The sequence below is a fragment of the Xenopus laevis genome, chromosome 2L (assembly GCF_017654675.1).
Source record: "Xenopus laevis strain J_2021 chromosome 2L, Xenopus_laevis_v10.1, whole genome shotgun sequence".
In the NCBI taxonomy this organism is placed as follows: domain Eukaryota; kingdom Metazoa; phylum Chordata; class Amphibia; order Anura; family Pipidae; genus Xenopus; species Xenopus laevis.
In genome coordinates this window covers 50,658,725-50,675,861 of record NC_054373.1, presented here as the reverse complement: position 1 = coordinate 50,675,861, position 17,137 = coordinate 50,658,725, and the positions used below count along the sequence as shown (strand labels likewise).

General features: G+C 37.6%; 1 protein-coding gene across 1 annotated transcript in view; it reads right to left on the bottom strand.

Moving 5' to 3' along the window:
- The window catches only part of pitpnm3.L (PITPNM family member 3 L homeolog), a 310,738-nt gene that overhangs the window by 87,729 nt on the left and 205,872 nt on the right, over nucleotides 1-17,137 (bottom strand). The window contains exons 4-5 of the mRNA XM_041581872.1: nucleotides 5,621-5,697; nucleotides 3,898-4,133 (exon numbers count right to left, since the gene is read on the bottom strand). Of these exons, the coding sequence (XP_041437806.1) occupies nucleotides 3,898-4,133; nucleotides 5,621-5,697 (313 nt within the window). The remainder of the gene's footprint in view (nucleotides 1-3,897; nucleotides 4,134-5,620; nucleotides 5,698-17,137) is intronic.

Here is a 17,137-nt window from a genome sequence, read left to right as displayed (position 1 = left end):
CCAGTCCCCCAGTGACCAACTGTGCCAACTTTGAGGAGGCTGCCATTAACCGTCTAAGAGCGGCAGCAGTTTAAAATTTTCCTATTTAATTGAATGGCTGAAATTTGATTGTCTGTTGTAGACTCCGCCCACTTTTTGTAAATTTTGGCTGCAGTCACCCAGTGACCCACGGTGCCAAGTTTGGGAGCTCTGGCTTTATTACTGTGAGAATTACAGCTGTTTACATTTTCTCATTGAAGTCAATAGGGAAAATCTGATTGGTTGTTTGCGGCTCCGCTCACTTTTTTGGGTCCCCAAAATAGGACAGAAAAGTCACAACACCCCATTCCCGAATAAGCTGAACGGTTTGACACCTCATTCATGGGTCTGCGACAAACTAATTATTCGATAAATTCCCCATTATAAGTCAATGGGGCAAATTTGGGGACCTCTCCTGCCCCGGGGGTAAAACTTATACCCTCGTGTGGGGTATCATCTGACACAGGTCGCAAACCTCTTCAAATGTGGTAAATTTAACGTTTCTACAAGATTCCCTCTCTGCGCTAGAATCCGTCAAAAGTTGGCCTCAATGTTAATCTATGGGACTTTTCGGGGTGGTTAATTGCCCCCGCAAGGGGCAATTAACCACCCACCCCTTAGAAAAGTCATACCACCCCATTCCCGATTAAGCCGCACGATTTGACACCTCATTCATGGGTCTAGGACAAACGGTGCGGGACTAGTTACGCGCCAAACTTTCATACGGAAGAAAAATAAAAATAAGTTTGCAAGATAACAGTAGTGATGCTTTGCTTCGCAAGCACCACTAATTAGTATTCTGCTAACACTGCAGTAACTATGACAATTTAACAAAAACACCCTTTAAACCCCGGTGTGCACACCTAAGTCCCGAAACCTTGTGTACCAATGGGGGGCCCCCTTACTGGGTTGAAAGTACTGGAAGGGCTGCCAATAGCACAGCAGTCTAAATGAATGACAAATTCCACTTTAGGTTGCTGCTGAACTGTGCAACTGGATTATCTCCCTGGATGTAACCACAATAAAAGAACTGGTGATGTGTCCCTTGGTAAGGGTATAGATGGTGCTCCCTCTGGTGCTGGAAGTTTGGAGCAATGCTGTCAGCTCTCCTTGCACAATATGTCATGAAATGAATAATAATGTGGCCCTCCAGCACAGTGCGATCAGGAATCACATAACCGTAGCAATGATATTCGGGCATATTAGTGAAATGATCTGCCTCTTGGTCTATACTGCTGCCTGTGTGCTGAAGGTGTTAGCAATAGACATGTACTGGCATGTAGTGACGCACCACTCTCGCATACGTCTTTAGGGCTGAAGGTGCAATAGACGTACTGACCTGCCAGTACAGTAAACTAAAGAAGTATGCGAGAGCGTCACTACATGCCAGTATGTGTCTATTGCTAACACCTTCAGCACACAGGCAGCAGTATAGACCAGGTGGCAGATCATTTCACTTATGTGCCCAAATATTATTGCTACTGAATTTGTTTAAATGAGTTAAATGATGTTTATGGTTCAAAGATTGTCAGGCTGAATGGTCGGCCCCCACATATTTTCACCTCGCTAAATCTGGCCCTCGTTACAAAAAGTTTCGACACCCCTGCATTAACTAGTTCCTCTGTACTGTAGTGGAAGGCACAGGGCAGTCACACCCAACAGTCTTACAGGTACAAACATGGGGAGGCACATTTATCAAGGGTCGAATTTTGAGAGTTAATAAACCCTCGAATTCGACCCTCAAAGTTATATCCTTCAAATTCGAATATCGAATTCGAAGGATTTAGCACAAATCCTTTGTTTGATCAAACGATAAAATCCTTCGATCGAACGATAAAATCCTTTGAATCAAACTATTTTAACGATTTTAAGCAATCAATCGAAGGAAAAAATCTTAGAAAAGTACTGTGGAAGGTCCCCATAGGCTAACATTGTACCTCGGTAGGTTTAAACTGCCAAAGTATGTAGTCAAAGTATTTCTTAAAGAGACAGTACTTCGACTATCGAATGGTCGAATAGTCGGACAATTTTTAGTTCGAATCAAAGTCGAAGGTTGTAGTAGCCTATTCGATGGTCGAACTACCCAAAAAAACAATTCAAAATTCGAAGTTTTTTTCATTCTAATCCTTCACTCGAGCTTAGTAAATGTGACCCTAAGTGTGCTTCATACACATTCTGCCACATCCAAAATGGGTATACGTGTCTTTCTACTCCCAATTTGCGAAACAATGAAACTATAATAAATGTAGCATTTTTGATGCATTATATGCCACAGATATCATTAGATACCAAGTTAGAACAGCCTGCATATGAATGTCATGGGTACTGAATATTCATAGATTTATCAAATGATGTGATTTGTAGAGGCACCCAAAAAAATATTGCACATAAGGCAAGTAATCAACAACAATACAGAATGCAACCTAATCAATAAATTCCAATAAAACCATCATATTATTTTTTTTTCTTCTCCTAGTGAGATTGAGTTGTCAGAATTGCAGTTTCAATACTTTTGCAATTTAGAAAGGTTTAACATTAGTGATGGGCGAATTTATTCGGCAGGCGAAAATTCACGGTGAATTTGCGCAATTCGCCGCCAGCGAATAAATTCGCAAAACGCCTGCGAAAATTCTAAATTTCGCATGAAATTCGCGAATTTTCCGGCGAAGGGAAAATTCGCCCATCACTATTTAACATGAACAAATAAGCAATCTACAGCTATGCAGTATTGAAAATGCAATAAAATGGCTATAAATGCAATATAATCACCTTTTTTTCTGTATGTGTTTGGGGTGACTAAATCTTACATTTTTTCAAAATTTAGTTTGCCACTGGATTTTTTCTATGTAAAATCAGGAAAAACATCCAGTATTAAACCCTGTTGTGCAGGTATAGTATCCATTATCTAGAAACATGTAATCCAGAAAAGATCCAAATTACGAGAAAACAATCTCCCATAGACTGTACTGTAATCAAAGAATTAAAAAACATAGATTCTTTTAGTTTGTAATAATAAAACAGTATTTTGTACTTGATCCCAATTAAGACATGATCTAATGTTGGCAAAATAGTTCTATTGGGTTTATTTAACGTTTAAATTATTGTTTAGTAGATTTAAGTATGGAGATCTAAATTGCAAAATTACACTTGAGAAAGGGCTTGTACCAGAAACATGTAGTCTTTACACTGCTAATAAAAAGAACACTTGCAGTTTGAAAATACTGCCTGGAAGCTGTATATTCCTTTTACCATTGATTTCGAGATCCAAATTAGGGAAAGATCCCTTATTCAGAAAACCCCAGGTCCCAAACATTCTGGATAACAGGTCGCATATTTGTACAGTATGATTAGCGAATATGCTATTTCTTTTTACAATAAAAGATTTCTTAGGCCAAAAAAAGCCACAAGATACAGTTAAGAAAAGTATAATAATTTATGCATGGTTAGGTGGCCAGCCTAGGGCATTTGGTTGGGGGGGTTGTGGATGCACACCTGAGGCCAATTTCAAAAAGTTTAAAGCCCTGTCTAAATAATTCAAGTAAATATGCAAGTGCATGTAATTTTGAAACAGGGTTTTTTTGTTACAAAGTTATGATCATAATATTGATAAGCCACCATACCACGTCAAGGCTTGGCCCGACTCTGGCAGCCATCATGTTCAAGATCATGAAGGGTGAGGGCCAATTGGGAGGGCACAGAAAGTACTGACAGCAGCAAAATAGGGAAACAAGTGGGCCACTCTTCCATCCCGAAGTGCTGCAGAATCAATGGTCTGTGGTACTTAAAGCCTTTTACGTTTTTTGGCACTAAAAGGGTTACAGAGGTACTCATAAAATCAATAAGCATTCATATATTCACAAATAAAAAAAAATATCATACTTGTAAACCAGAGAAAATGCCTCAGAGCATATTGCAGGACAAGGAACAAGCCGGATTAAGATATGTCCCAGAGCAGCAGGAAAATGGGCTGTTGTCACCTTCTCAAATACTGAGCTGAATGTGTTGACATCTGCCAACTTGCTGTTCAGGTCCCCTCCTCCTGTGTCCAGAATACTGCCTCCATGAAGTACAAGTGCTAGAACTTGTGTCTTGCAGGAGTTCGGTTGCGTTGCATCCTGACAATAAAAATTTTTTTGAAAGAATACTTGGCATATACTTATATTATCATTTTATAGTAGACAAAATCCATTAATATTCAAGGCTGGATTTGCGTCCCGGCCCCCGAGGCCTTGCAGTCCTAGCGCCAGCCATCCGAGGCCTCGGGATTCTAGCTCCGCAGTCCGCACGCACCCCCTTCTGCGAGTGCGCATATGTACATGCGATATTGCGATGGGGAACGATGTGTTCCCAATACAGGCTGGGCAGCATGCCGCCCCTAAACTTTCGCCGCCCTAGGCCCGGGCCCATGTGGCCTCGCCACAAATCCGGGCCTGTGAATATTCTGTAAATTATTTCCTTATAAATGGTGCTTAGTGATGTCATCGGTTAGAGCTTAGTGATGTAATTTGTGTCACATGACTCAATGAAATGTGTGTATTATAATAAATAAAGTACACCCTGTTGAAAAATATGAGGATATTAGAAGTCCAGGAGTTTCATGACCTGTATAAAAACATGTGGCCCTGTAATGCCTCAGTAACTTTTAATATCCTTTTAGTTAATATCCTTTTAGTTAATTATTCACTATATATATATATATTTTACCTTGAGACACCATTTCATGATGGTCTGTGTGCTCCTTCATGACTACCTGACAAGAATGACCAAAAGTATGAGAATAAAAGAAATGCATCTTTTATTTCATTGGCTATAACAGGGGGAAAAAAGCCTTTATTTTAAAAAAGTGTTCTAAATATTAGCTGTTTCATGAGATATATTTTTATTGAGACCTGCAGTGTTTAGGGGTATTAGTTTCTGTTTTTTAACGCAAATGTCTTTTTAACTGCCCTCTTCCTGTGTGATTGCTAACTTGTATAAATGTTTTTACTAAAACATTTAGTAAAAAATCTCTTAAAAAAATCTCCTACTAAAAAACCAACCCTGCAGATCTCTCACTTAGGCTTGGGATATTTTTCTTAGTGCCCTAGTGTGGCCCTGAAAATTAGTGCCAAGAAATGGTTACATATACAGGTATGGGACCTATTATCCAGAATGATTGGGATCTGGGGTTTTCTGGATAACGAGTCTTTCCATAATTTGGTTCTTAATACTTTGTCTACTAGAAAATCATGTAAACATTAAATAACCCCAATAGGCTGGTTTTGCCTCCAATAAGGATTAATTATATCTTAGTTTGGATCAAGTACAAGGTAATGTTTTTCAGAGACAAAGGAAATAATTTTTACAAATTTTGATTATTTGGTTAAAACGGGAGAGGGCCTTGGCATAATTCAGAGCTTTTTGGATAACAGGTTTCCAGATAACGGATTCCATACCTGTACTTATTGTTTTAGCTTAATGGCATATGGAACGAGTCAGTTAATATAAATGTATGTGTTTGTATGATCAGATATACAGTTTCTTATGAAAGCAAAGCAGACGGGGAGCAATGTTTTGCATGCATCAATATCACTTGTAAATGATTAATAACATCACTTCTTACCTCACTATCCTCATGTATTTCAAAGCTACTCTGCCGGGGACATCGGTGCTTCCTTCCATGTACTCTGTATAGTTCCCCTATCACATAGAAATTAGACATATTACTTATTATTCATTGTAATAACATTAGTGATGATATATTAAGATATATAATACAGTATATACAATAGATAATAATGTTTATTTTTTCTTTATTTCCCTGTCTATAAAAAGGGCCCATGTGTCATTAAAGTGACCTCTCCAGGTTACACATAAACCCGCAGCCAGGGAACTTTTCAGTATTTGCCCTGGGCTTCAGGCTTCTCAGGGGGTTCAGTGAAAACTGCATGTGCTTATATTGTTCAATAACAGTCTGATATTAAAGAAGTTGATTGTGTTCAATATTTAAATAAACTTTTATCATGGTTTAGGCAATAGGAAAAGAACACAACTGCTTTATATAAAATCTTATGGAACAATATGATGACTTAGGCCAGGACTCTACAAAGGTTTTTAATGGTCCTAACCTCTGGTTTTTAATTGTACACATTTTAGACTACTTAAAGGACCAGTAACATCAAAAAAATTTGTTGCAATATATCGAAAAAAACCACTAAACTCTCAAATCGCAAAGTCTTTATTAAGAAATAACTTACCGAAACTAAGCTTGCGCTCCTCTTCAGAAAAGGCGACACAGCAACAATCCATCGTGCGGCGCTCGATTTCTCCTCCCTCGCTATCTCCTATAAGGAAGGCAGGGAGGAGAAATCGAGCGTTGCACGATGGATCATCGCCGTGTCGTCTTTTCTGAAAAGGAGTGCAAGTGGAGTTTCGGTAAGTTATTTCTTAATAATGACTTTGCGATTTGAAAGTTTCATTTGTCTTAGTGGGTTTTTTTTTGCGATGTATTCTAATGAAAGTTTGATGTTACTGGTCCTTTAAAGGGGTTGTTCACCTTTTTTTCAGTTCAGTTGTCAACAGAAATAAAGACCTTTTTTTCAAACACTTTCTATGCATGATCTGTTTTTTAATACTGAAGTGTAGAGTTTAATTTTCACCTTCTGTTCTAAATTGATACAATTAGTTGATACATTTCTTATCTTTGTCCCTGCGTAGAAGAATCCCGGAGTTTCATTAAAGGCAGCCGTTGATGAATTGATACAATACTCCAGAGATGCTGCTAATACTCCAGAGATGCTGCTGAGAAATGTATCAACTAATGCAACAAATTGTAACAGTTCAGAATCTCCACCTGGATTACTGAGCTGCCAGACTCAAACATCAGAAACAACTTCAATCTTGGAAAAACATCTAAAAAAAAAACACTTTATTTCTGGTTAACAGTCTGAAAACAACTGAGCTGAAAATAAACAACCCTTTTAAACATGTGCTAAAACTCCACACATTTTTATCATGCTTAGTATGAATTGTAGGAATTTACGACAAGCTTGTTAGTGCCAGGGCACATGGAGCGTTGGCTCTGCTGCTTTTTTTCTTCAGGCGGAGTGAAGTGGATCCATTTCCCCGTATCTGCACTGAAAAGTACAGCTTCAGCTTGAGTGCAGGTACACAAAGACAAGATTGGGCCAAAAAACCCAAAAGCAGGCATTTTTAGGCCAATCTTTGCTCCGTGAACCTGCACTCATGTGCCCTTAGTTATCTATTAACTGTAATAAAATATATACTGTATGAGCAACATAAGATGGTATTCACATAGAAACATCAGAAAAAAACACTAAATTCCATCCCAGACATACTGTTTTAGAAAAACAAGGTAAGTGAAATTGATTTTACAGATTTTCTCCCTAAATCAAACAGGTTGTATGAAAAACGAGCACAATGCATTTTCATTGAATTTGGCACACTGTCTTCTGCTGTTGCGAAATTGTTGCAAGTCTCTTTGCTGCTGTAATGAATACAGCATTGTCTGTATTTAGCAGCGATATATCAATGAGGGATAGGGGCAGATAGGTGTACCCCTTCCCATCGATCAACGTTCAGGCATGCCAGTTAGGGAGGCAGAGGATGCAAGCTGTAACTGTAGCTGTAACAGGGCACTATCCTTGGTAAGGACAGGGCTGCCCTGTGCCTCCATGATGCTATACTGTGCTCCAGAATTTTATCTGACTTAAAGTGCACACTGTATCCATTACCTGAGGGCAGGAGAGTAACTACAGAGGAAGCAGACCCTGAGGCTGCAGGGGGGCCCAGGAGGTACAGGGGCCCCACGAGGACCTAATGAGCAATTTCAACAAAAACACAGGTCAACTTCTGGATATGTTGAGGGCCCTAAATGAATTTACTTTGAAGCCCAGTAACATCTAGTTACGCACTGCCTGAGGGGCACACTTTTGCCCCTTAGCATTGTTGCACTCCTGCCTGGGGGAATCCTAAGTGACCCCTGATGTCTGAAATCACAGGATGGTGAAATTTGATACAGGGCAATAGCAGAAATCTCAAAAAATCAGGTTGCAACTGAAAACAATTTCAAAGCTCATACACAAGTGACTTCTGTTCAGAACATGATTTAGAAGGTGTCAAAAACATTTGTGTTTTTCATTCTGAACTACAGGGTTTAGGTAACAATTTGATACCGCTGTGCAAAACATGGGATTTTGATATAAAGACATGCTTCATAGGAAACTGCCCTCCGAATCATTGGCTTACTGCTGATATGTGAATATATATATTTATTTCCCTTCTTGGATTTGTACACTGTTCATGGCGATTCCAGTTAATGCTAGAAGAAAGAAGCACAAACATCAGCCTTAGTGAGCCATATTCCTTGTAGCAGCAGCATTATTATTTCAAAAAAATCCACATTTTTGTATTCCATTATGGGAAGGTCATCTCCTAGAGAGCCCATTTTAAGCCAATAATTCTGATTTTTAAAAATGATTTCCTTTCTAGGGATGCATCAAATGCACTATTTTGGGATTCAGCCGAATCCCTCATGAAAGATTTGTGCAAATCCTGAACCAAATCTGTATGCTAATTTGCATATGCAAATTATTGCCAAGAAGGGTCAATGAGAACTGCACAGCATATTTATTATGCTGTGTAAAATGAAATTCACCAAAAAAAAAATTGGAACACCAGATGTGCCGCTGTTATTTTACATTGTGTCCGGCAGAAGTCACTAAGAGTAAGAGAAAACGTGTAAAAAATTTTAAGCAGTTTTTTACACGACGCAGCCTAGAGATCTGTTTTTTTACACATATACCCCTATGTGTGTGGCTAAGTATTTTTTTCACTTCCTTTTTGTGTGACAAAAAGTCATGTGATTTTAAGGATTCTAATTCAATTCGGCTAGGCACTTGGATTCAGCCAAATCCGATTCCTACTGAAAAAAACGCAGAATCCTAAATCGAATCCTGGATTCGGTGCATACTGTAATAAAACTGTATCATTTTGGGGAAAAACAATCCAAGTTACAGAAAGTTCCCTTATCTGGAAAAACCCAGTTCACAAACATTCCAGATAACAGATTCTATACCTGCAGTACAGAGCTTTGTAGCGTAATTGCATTTAATTCCAATACTACATGCAGCAATGTTATCATGAATTGGTAATAGAAGGGAAACAATGGGTGTCCATATACTGAAGGAATTTATAGTAAGATCATTTTTACACATTTGTGCACGCAATTGATTCCAGTGTGTTCTGTGTGAATAAGATACAAGGGATGGGAGGTAGCATATGATAAAAGGTTATATTTATTGTGGAAGTTGTATTGATTACTGTTTATTGATTACTGCGATTACTTTGACAGAAAGAAGCAAGCATGCAGGAGTAAAGCAATATCTAAAAATGTTGAAAAGTCGACAGAACATTCCAGGAACAGCATTTTTGCCCCAGTTAACTTTGCATCGTAATAATTATTATTGATGTGTATTTATAAAGCATTGACACGTTCTGCGTTCTACCCCCACTTCCATCTGGAGTTTTTACAGGGGTATCTTTCTATTTACGTTTAGCATGCCGTATCTAACAATTTGCAGCTGGTCTTTATTTTAAATTTTTTTGTGTTTTTTGAATTATTTACTGTCTTTTTTTTCAGCAGCTCACTAATTTGGGACTTCAGCTGCAATCTGGTTGCTAGGGTCCAATTGACCAGGGTTGGAAAATGAAATGTAAAAGTTGCTAAGAATAGGACATGTACACCTTTAACACTCTATTTCCTTTTCAGCACTGTTAATAATAATAATAATAATAATAATTTGGTGTCCAAAAATGAAACATTTTATGCCAATTCAATCATATTCATTTATTCCTAATGGCAGTCTCTGATAAGGGTTGTTATCAGCACAAAATAAACTGCTCCCTAGGGAGCTGAGCAATTTAATGCTATAATCAGCAGATATTTCATAACAATTACACAATTTCCAGCATATTAAAAAATACATTTCCCTCAAAAGGGCAGATATATAAGTGCAGGTCAGCTCTAGGGACCTTCCCATTGAGTGATGGTGTTACCAGAAATCCTGTGCTCAGAACAGTACAATTAGAGAAGGTTAATTAGTGAATGCCCCGTGGTGAATCAATACCTTAATCCATTAAATCATAATTAATGTATTATTTACAACAGCAAGTTGTAGACTTTTCCTTAGGTTGCTTAAGTGGTTGCAATGTTTCAAGACTCCCCTTGATTAAAGTGCTAGTCAATTGGTTTTATGGGTCTTATGGAAGCCACATATAGTACACTTTTTTGTACAAAAGATCTTATAACTACAGGTATGCGATTTGGAAGCCCGTTATCCAGAAAGCTCTTTTGCAATAGACTCCATTTTATCCAAATAATCAAAATTTTTTAAAAATGATTTCCTCTTTCTCTGTAATAATGAAACAGTACCTTAGTCCAAACTAAGATATACTTCCTTAGTGGAGGCTAAACAATCCTATTGGGTTCATTTAATGTTAAAATTATTTTATAGTAGACTTATAGTATGGAGATCCAAATTATGGAAAGGTTCCTTATCTGGTCACACGCATTCTCGATAACAGGTGCCATACCTGTATATCCTGTATATTTGTAACAATGGTTTCAGTGATTTATGGGTCTCGAATAGCAGCGACCATTGATATATGAGCCCCCTAAGAACTTGGCCAAATATGAATCCTATTGATTCAGTATTCAGTTGGTTCAGTTCTTATGTGCAACACTTTCATATGAAAGCAAACTGTTTAAAATGTTTAAGAATATATAAATATATTTAAGGGATACTGTCATGGGAAAAATCTTTTTTTCAAAATGAATCAGTTAACAGTGCTGCTCCAGCAGAATTCTGCACTGAAATCCATTTCTCAAAAGATTAAATAGATTTTTTTATATTCAATTTTGAAATCTGACATGGGGCTAGACATATTGTCAATTTCCCAGCTGCCCCAAGTCATGTGACTTGTGCTCTGATAAACTTCAATCACTCTTTACTGCTGTAATGCAAGTTGGAGTGATATCACCCCCCTCCCTTTTCCCCCCAGCAGCCAAACAAAAGAACAATGGGAAGGTAACCAGATAACAGCTCCCTAACACAAGATAACAGCTGCCTGGTAGATCTAAGAACAACACTCAATAGTAAAAACCCATGTCCCACTGAGACACATTCAGTTACATTGAGAAGGAAAAACAGCAGCCTGCCAGAAAGCATTTCTCTCCTAAAGTGCAGGCACAAGTCACATGAACAGGGGCAGCTGGGAAATTAACAAAATGTCTAGCCCCATGTCAGATTTCAAAATTGAATATAAAAAAATCTGTTTGTTCTTTTGAGAAATGGATTCAGTGCAGAATTCTGCTGAAGTAGCACTATTAACTGATGTGTTTTGAAAAAAAAACATGTTTTCCGATGACAGGATCCCTTCATCAATGAAACCATGGCAGTCACCTGCAGCTATGAACACCTTCTTACAAACTGACTGCTCAATATATCGAGCTAATTTAGTATAAAATAACATAATTATAGTAAAGTAATATATAAGGGGTTGATTTATCCTGCCATGTCAGTATGATACAACCACAAACCTTATATTGAGCATTGGAAACGAGATTCATCTGCCAAAATACCTAACACAGCTATCGCTACCTTGACCTTCTCTACATCTTATCAAGTGCATCACTTATTCGGTCTTTATCATTTCTGCTCTTCGTCATGTCAATCAGTTACTGCTAGTATGAGGCAGGCTTTTCCTTTATATTATCTGTATTTAGTGTTATTCATAATACTACATCTGATAAATTACAAATCCTACATTCTAGTTAAAAAAAAATTACTTCTTTATTGAATATTAAAAATCCAACTTTCTTTAGCCGGTGATTATCTCGGGTAGTGATTACGTTTAGTGCAGATTTTTTTCCCCTGCTATAAAGAATAGAATTGTAGTTTCAATATACAGTATATTATGTTAAAATCAGTTGATATATCAGCCTATATCAGTGTTTCCATAGAAATTGAAATGTTATGTATAATGTTTATTGTGACTGCTTTACCTTACCTATTGGTTATAAAATATACCAGCTTTTTAATTTTAGGTTCACTACAGGACCTGATCAGCTACACCCGTTAATGCCCTTTGTTTATTTGCCTAAGAACATCATATAAATAAGACATCATATAACGCTCATTCATCAACACTGAGCAAATCTGCACTGGTCAGTAACCCATACCCATATTAACCAATCAGAATGCTTTTTCTTGTTCTACCTGCACCTAGCTGAACAAGGCCTATTTGTACTGATTTCTTGCTAACTCTTCTAGACTATTCTGTGTCTTGAACAGCCTTTTTCTTTCTTTCTTTCTTTCTTTCTTTCTTTCTTTCTTTCTTTCTTTCTTTCTTTCTTTCTTTCTCCCCAAGTGCTCCTTTACATTAGCTTTTACATAAGCTGCAATTCTGGAAAAAGAAGGGCTGTGGACAATAGAAGCAGTACACACTTTCTATTTATTTTACCTAAATAACTCAAATCTGTGACACTAATTTATTTTTAAGTACGATAAAAGTGCAATTTTTTATTTTAATCTGTCGAGCAGCATCAATTGAAAAGGCAGCAGCCTGTTCTATTATTAATCAATAATATAGGTCTGCTACACTCTATCTGGAATGCTACATTGACCTTCCCAGTATAATATACTCTCCGCTTTCAGCCTTTCTCTCATTTGCTGTAGTGTTTGATCTGCCTTCACTTCAGTGGGTAAAGCATTTCTGTATTACTGTGATAATGGTGTGTGTTATTTCCTTGACACATGTTCAACCTCGTGTTATTACAATAAGTTATTATACATGAAGAAAGAGTCTTTAGTGATGTGCTAGAGCCAGAGGTTGTTAGTGGTGTGATAGGAAAACATCTTACAGTATAAATCCTATAATGCAGCAAGGCTTTGCGTAACATGTTGTATTACTAGGAGGGCTCCTGCTGCCTTTCTATTCAGTGCAATCTATGGTCACCCATTCCGTGCGGAAGAAAGCATTTTTTTGAGTAAGTTGTACTTGCCACTTAGTTTGCTTTAAATATACAGAATAGTGAGGGCATTTTTATTCTATGTTTAGAACATTTATTTATGAATTGGAGTATTACAAATTTCAGCAAATGCATTCTCCACAGGCATCAGAAACAAGACTGCCATAGTTTTATTAGAAGCTTTGTACTTATGTACAGAGAATATTTCAGCAAAAGCATATACTGTAGTATGGAAGCGCCTGATATCAGGTATACATACAAATACAGTAGAACCTCAATTTTACATCCCCTGATTTTAGGTTTTCCCTCATTTTACATTGTTGTTTTGTGGTCCCACCTATATATTATGCATAATACATTTCCATGATTTTATATTTTCCTGGATTTTACACCATTTTTTTCTGGTCCCCTGAAAAACTTAAATAGGGGTTCTACTGCATGCTAAAAGGAAATGCTCACACTGCAGTATTGGAGAGTGTTTACTTATCAGAGATGAGCCCATAAATGCCAGAGAAAAAGCATATTTTCTGCAATAACTGCAAGGAATGTTTAGGGACACTTTCTTATTTTTTATGCAGCTGCAGGGAAGGTTTAGGGGCATTTTCTTATTTTTTATGGAGCTGCAGGAAAGGTTTAGGGCAGAAACGGAACTAGACAGGGGCGGGCCCTGGCGCAGGATGTCCTGAGGGGGACGCTCGCACCCCCTGCTCCCCCGGTAGTTCCGCCCCTGGTTTAGGGACATCTTCTTATTTTTTATGGAGCTGCAGGGAAGGTTTAGGGGCATTTTCTTATTTATTATGGAGCTGCAGGGAAGGTTTAGGGGCATTTTCTTATTTATTATGGAGCTGCAGAAAAGGTTTAGGGACATCTTCTTATTTTTTATGGAGCTGCAGGGAAGGTTTAGGGGCATTTTCTTATTTTTTATGGAGCTGCAGGAAAGGTTTAGGGACATCTTATTTTTTATGGAGCTGCAGGGAAGGTTTAGGGTCATATTCTTATTTTTTATGGAGCTGCAGGGAAGGTTTAGGGGCATTTTCTTATTTTTTATGGAGCTGCAGGAAAGGTTTAGGGGCATTTTCTTATTTTTTATGGAGCTGCAGGGAAGCTTTAGGGGTCTTTTATTATTTTTTATGGAGCTATGTTTCTAGCTATGTGCAGCCTGCAGACCTTTGTCCATTAAACAGCATTCATTTTCAGGCAAGAAAATAAAAATCAATGTTGCTAGAATGATATGTTTAATTTTCTCCTTTGACTCAGATGTTTTGTGTAAGTAATATGACAAGGAATATAGGACAGGAATATAACTTAAGGGTACTAATATTATTTTATAGCTACTATACTGCTCTTGTCAAATTAGACTCCTACAATATGTAGGTATGTGTCAGCCCAAGCTAATGTGTGTCTCATTATTATTATTATATGCTGTTGATTGGAACCACTTCTTGGCGTCATATATCCTGATTAGACCGTTTGTCCTTCCCTAATAAAATCCAGCAATAGAAATCCAGTTTGTAGCATAGATCTGACCTGCACTCATTGTGGCTATGCCTTAAAGGAGAACTAAACCCTAAAAATTAATATGGCTACAAATGCCATATTTTATATACTGACTTTATTGCACCAGCCTAAAGTTGCAGCTTTTCAATAGCAGCAATGATCCAAGATTTCAAACCTGTCACAGGGGGTCACCATCTTGGTGCCTGCGACACTCGCATGATCAGTGGGCTTTGAGCAGCTATTGAGAAGCCATTGAGCATCAACTTACCCCTTTTTTTTTACCAGAATGCTCACTTTTTTTCCTGCCAATGTCTTGCATATGCTCATATGCTACAGTTATACATTCAACATAACAGGTCTGCATAAACTTTAATAACATCAGAATAATAACATAATTTGACCAGAAGTTTGGATAAGCCAATACCGAACATGTACTTCCTATTTTACAAACTTCTCTGTGCCTAAAGTACATTATAGTACATATTCAGTGTAATTGATTAAACTATGCAGAGACAATGGATGTCTCATTGCCTTATAATCTTGCAACATCTGCTCACATAGTTGTAGAACGACAATGATTCTCCTTTCTAAATGCATTACAGAAGGCAGGATTATGCTTTGGGTAAACTGAAATCTCCCATGGAAAATGATGCATAATTGTCTGAAATTCTCCATTATTGTACAGGAACTGTTCTTCTTTAACATTCAATTCATTATCTTATAACGTCACAAGAGGAATTATTTGCAGTTGACCCCAATAACCAGAAGCCCTGACTAAACACTTCCTAACTGTCATATACAGATATTATGTATTTGCATTAGCGTATACAGTATCAGTAAATCCTGTAAGTAGCAGGTTTGAGGACTGGGTTTTTCAGTAATAAACTGGTTTCTGAAGATTCCTAACTTACCGAATTGCATCCCCTCCCCATACAGACAGGTACAAATCATACTGTATACAATACAAACAGGCTCTTTCCCAGACATAGAGAACACTAAATGGACTATGGCTAAATATACTTTTAGGCATATAAATGGCCAGTTTCCTTATGTGAAAAGCCTTTTTATACTCATGCAGCTCTGCAGCTCAAACCGAGTAACATTGTAACATTAGGAAGAGGCTGGAGTACAGCCCAAATGCAGACCATGGTTAGGTGCAGATACAGTTCAACAAGGTCACCCAGGCCAATGTTCAAGCTCAAACCAAATTACACAAAATACATAAGGACAAGACATGGATCAGGAATTGAACCCAGGGCAAGCTCTTCTTAGTTTTGTATTTATTTATTACTATTTATTTATACAGTTCCAACCCATTTAATTAGTGCTTCAAAGGGATTGCCCACCATTTAACAGTCCCTTCCCCAATGACCCACCAACCTTCTCTTCCATGCTGAAGGTTCCTCACTCATGTTTATGTTTACTATATGCTTTCCCATTGAAGCTTTAAATCTAAGATCCCTATCATGTTCATGCCACAGTCAATTTTATCAGGAGCCAGTTAAACTTGTATGTTTTTTGGAGTATGAAAGGAAACCAGTGTAGACACGAGGAGAAAAAACTACTTGCAAACAGTGCCCATGTCAGGATCAAAGTGAGGACTCTGAAAGATAGCAGTGCAAGCCACCATGCCAACATACAAACAGAAACACGGAAGATTTTTACCTTTTTGGAATGCTATTTTATACTTAGTTTTTTTGGTTTCCATGATATTTTGGATCTTACTGCAAGAGACCCATTCCCCATAACCTTCAACTCAAGAAAAGGCACATTGTAAAATGCACAAACTATATGCAAATATCTGGAATACTAGCTATGAACTCCTGTATGTAGTTGCAGTAGTATGGCAATTAATGTTCTTCCATGTATCTGACATTTCTACAGAGTCATCATAGATAGCAACCAGTGCAATATTAATATATAGAATTAGACAAAGAAAGTCACAGGACCATAAATTATGTTTACATCTATAGACACTGTAAGCAGAATCCAAGTTCTTATTATTAGGTCTTTTTCCTTGGAAAATATCCTTGCTTTTACCACCTAGTTGTTAATCATGCCTTTACCTTGAAAATAACGGCAAAAGGTGTAACCTTGTATTAGTAACGTATACATGAATGTATTCTGTTCTACTTATTCATTTATTAAACTTTTCGTGTTTTAAGAAAGATTGCTATGGTAGGACAAGGTTACAACTGTGATTTAGAAAGGTATTTTGAGGATCTTGTTCAACAATTACAGCAATAGTCCCTCGGATGAACTGACCTGCACTCATTGTGGCTTTGCCTTAAAGGAGAACAAAACCCTAAAAATTAATATTGCTAAAAATGCCATATTTTATATAATGACCTTATAGCACCAACCTAAAGTTGCAGCTTCTCAATAGCAGCAGTGATCCAAGATTTTAATCCTGTCACAGGGGGTCACCATCTTGGTGCCTGCGACACTCACATGATCAGTGGGCTTTGAGCAGCTATTGAGAAGCCATTGAGCATCAACTTACATATAGCATTTATGTGCAGGATGGCATTGGTTTTGTACAGTTTTTGTTAAATTCAATGTAGACTGCACACACAGATTGAGAATCTTATT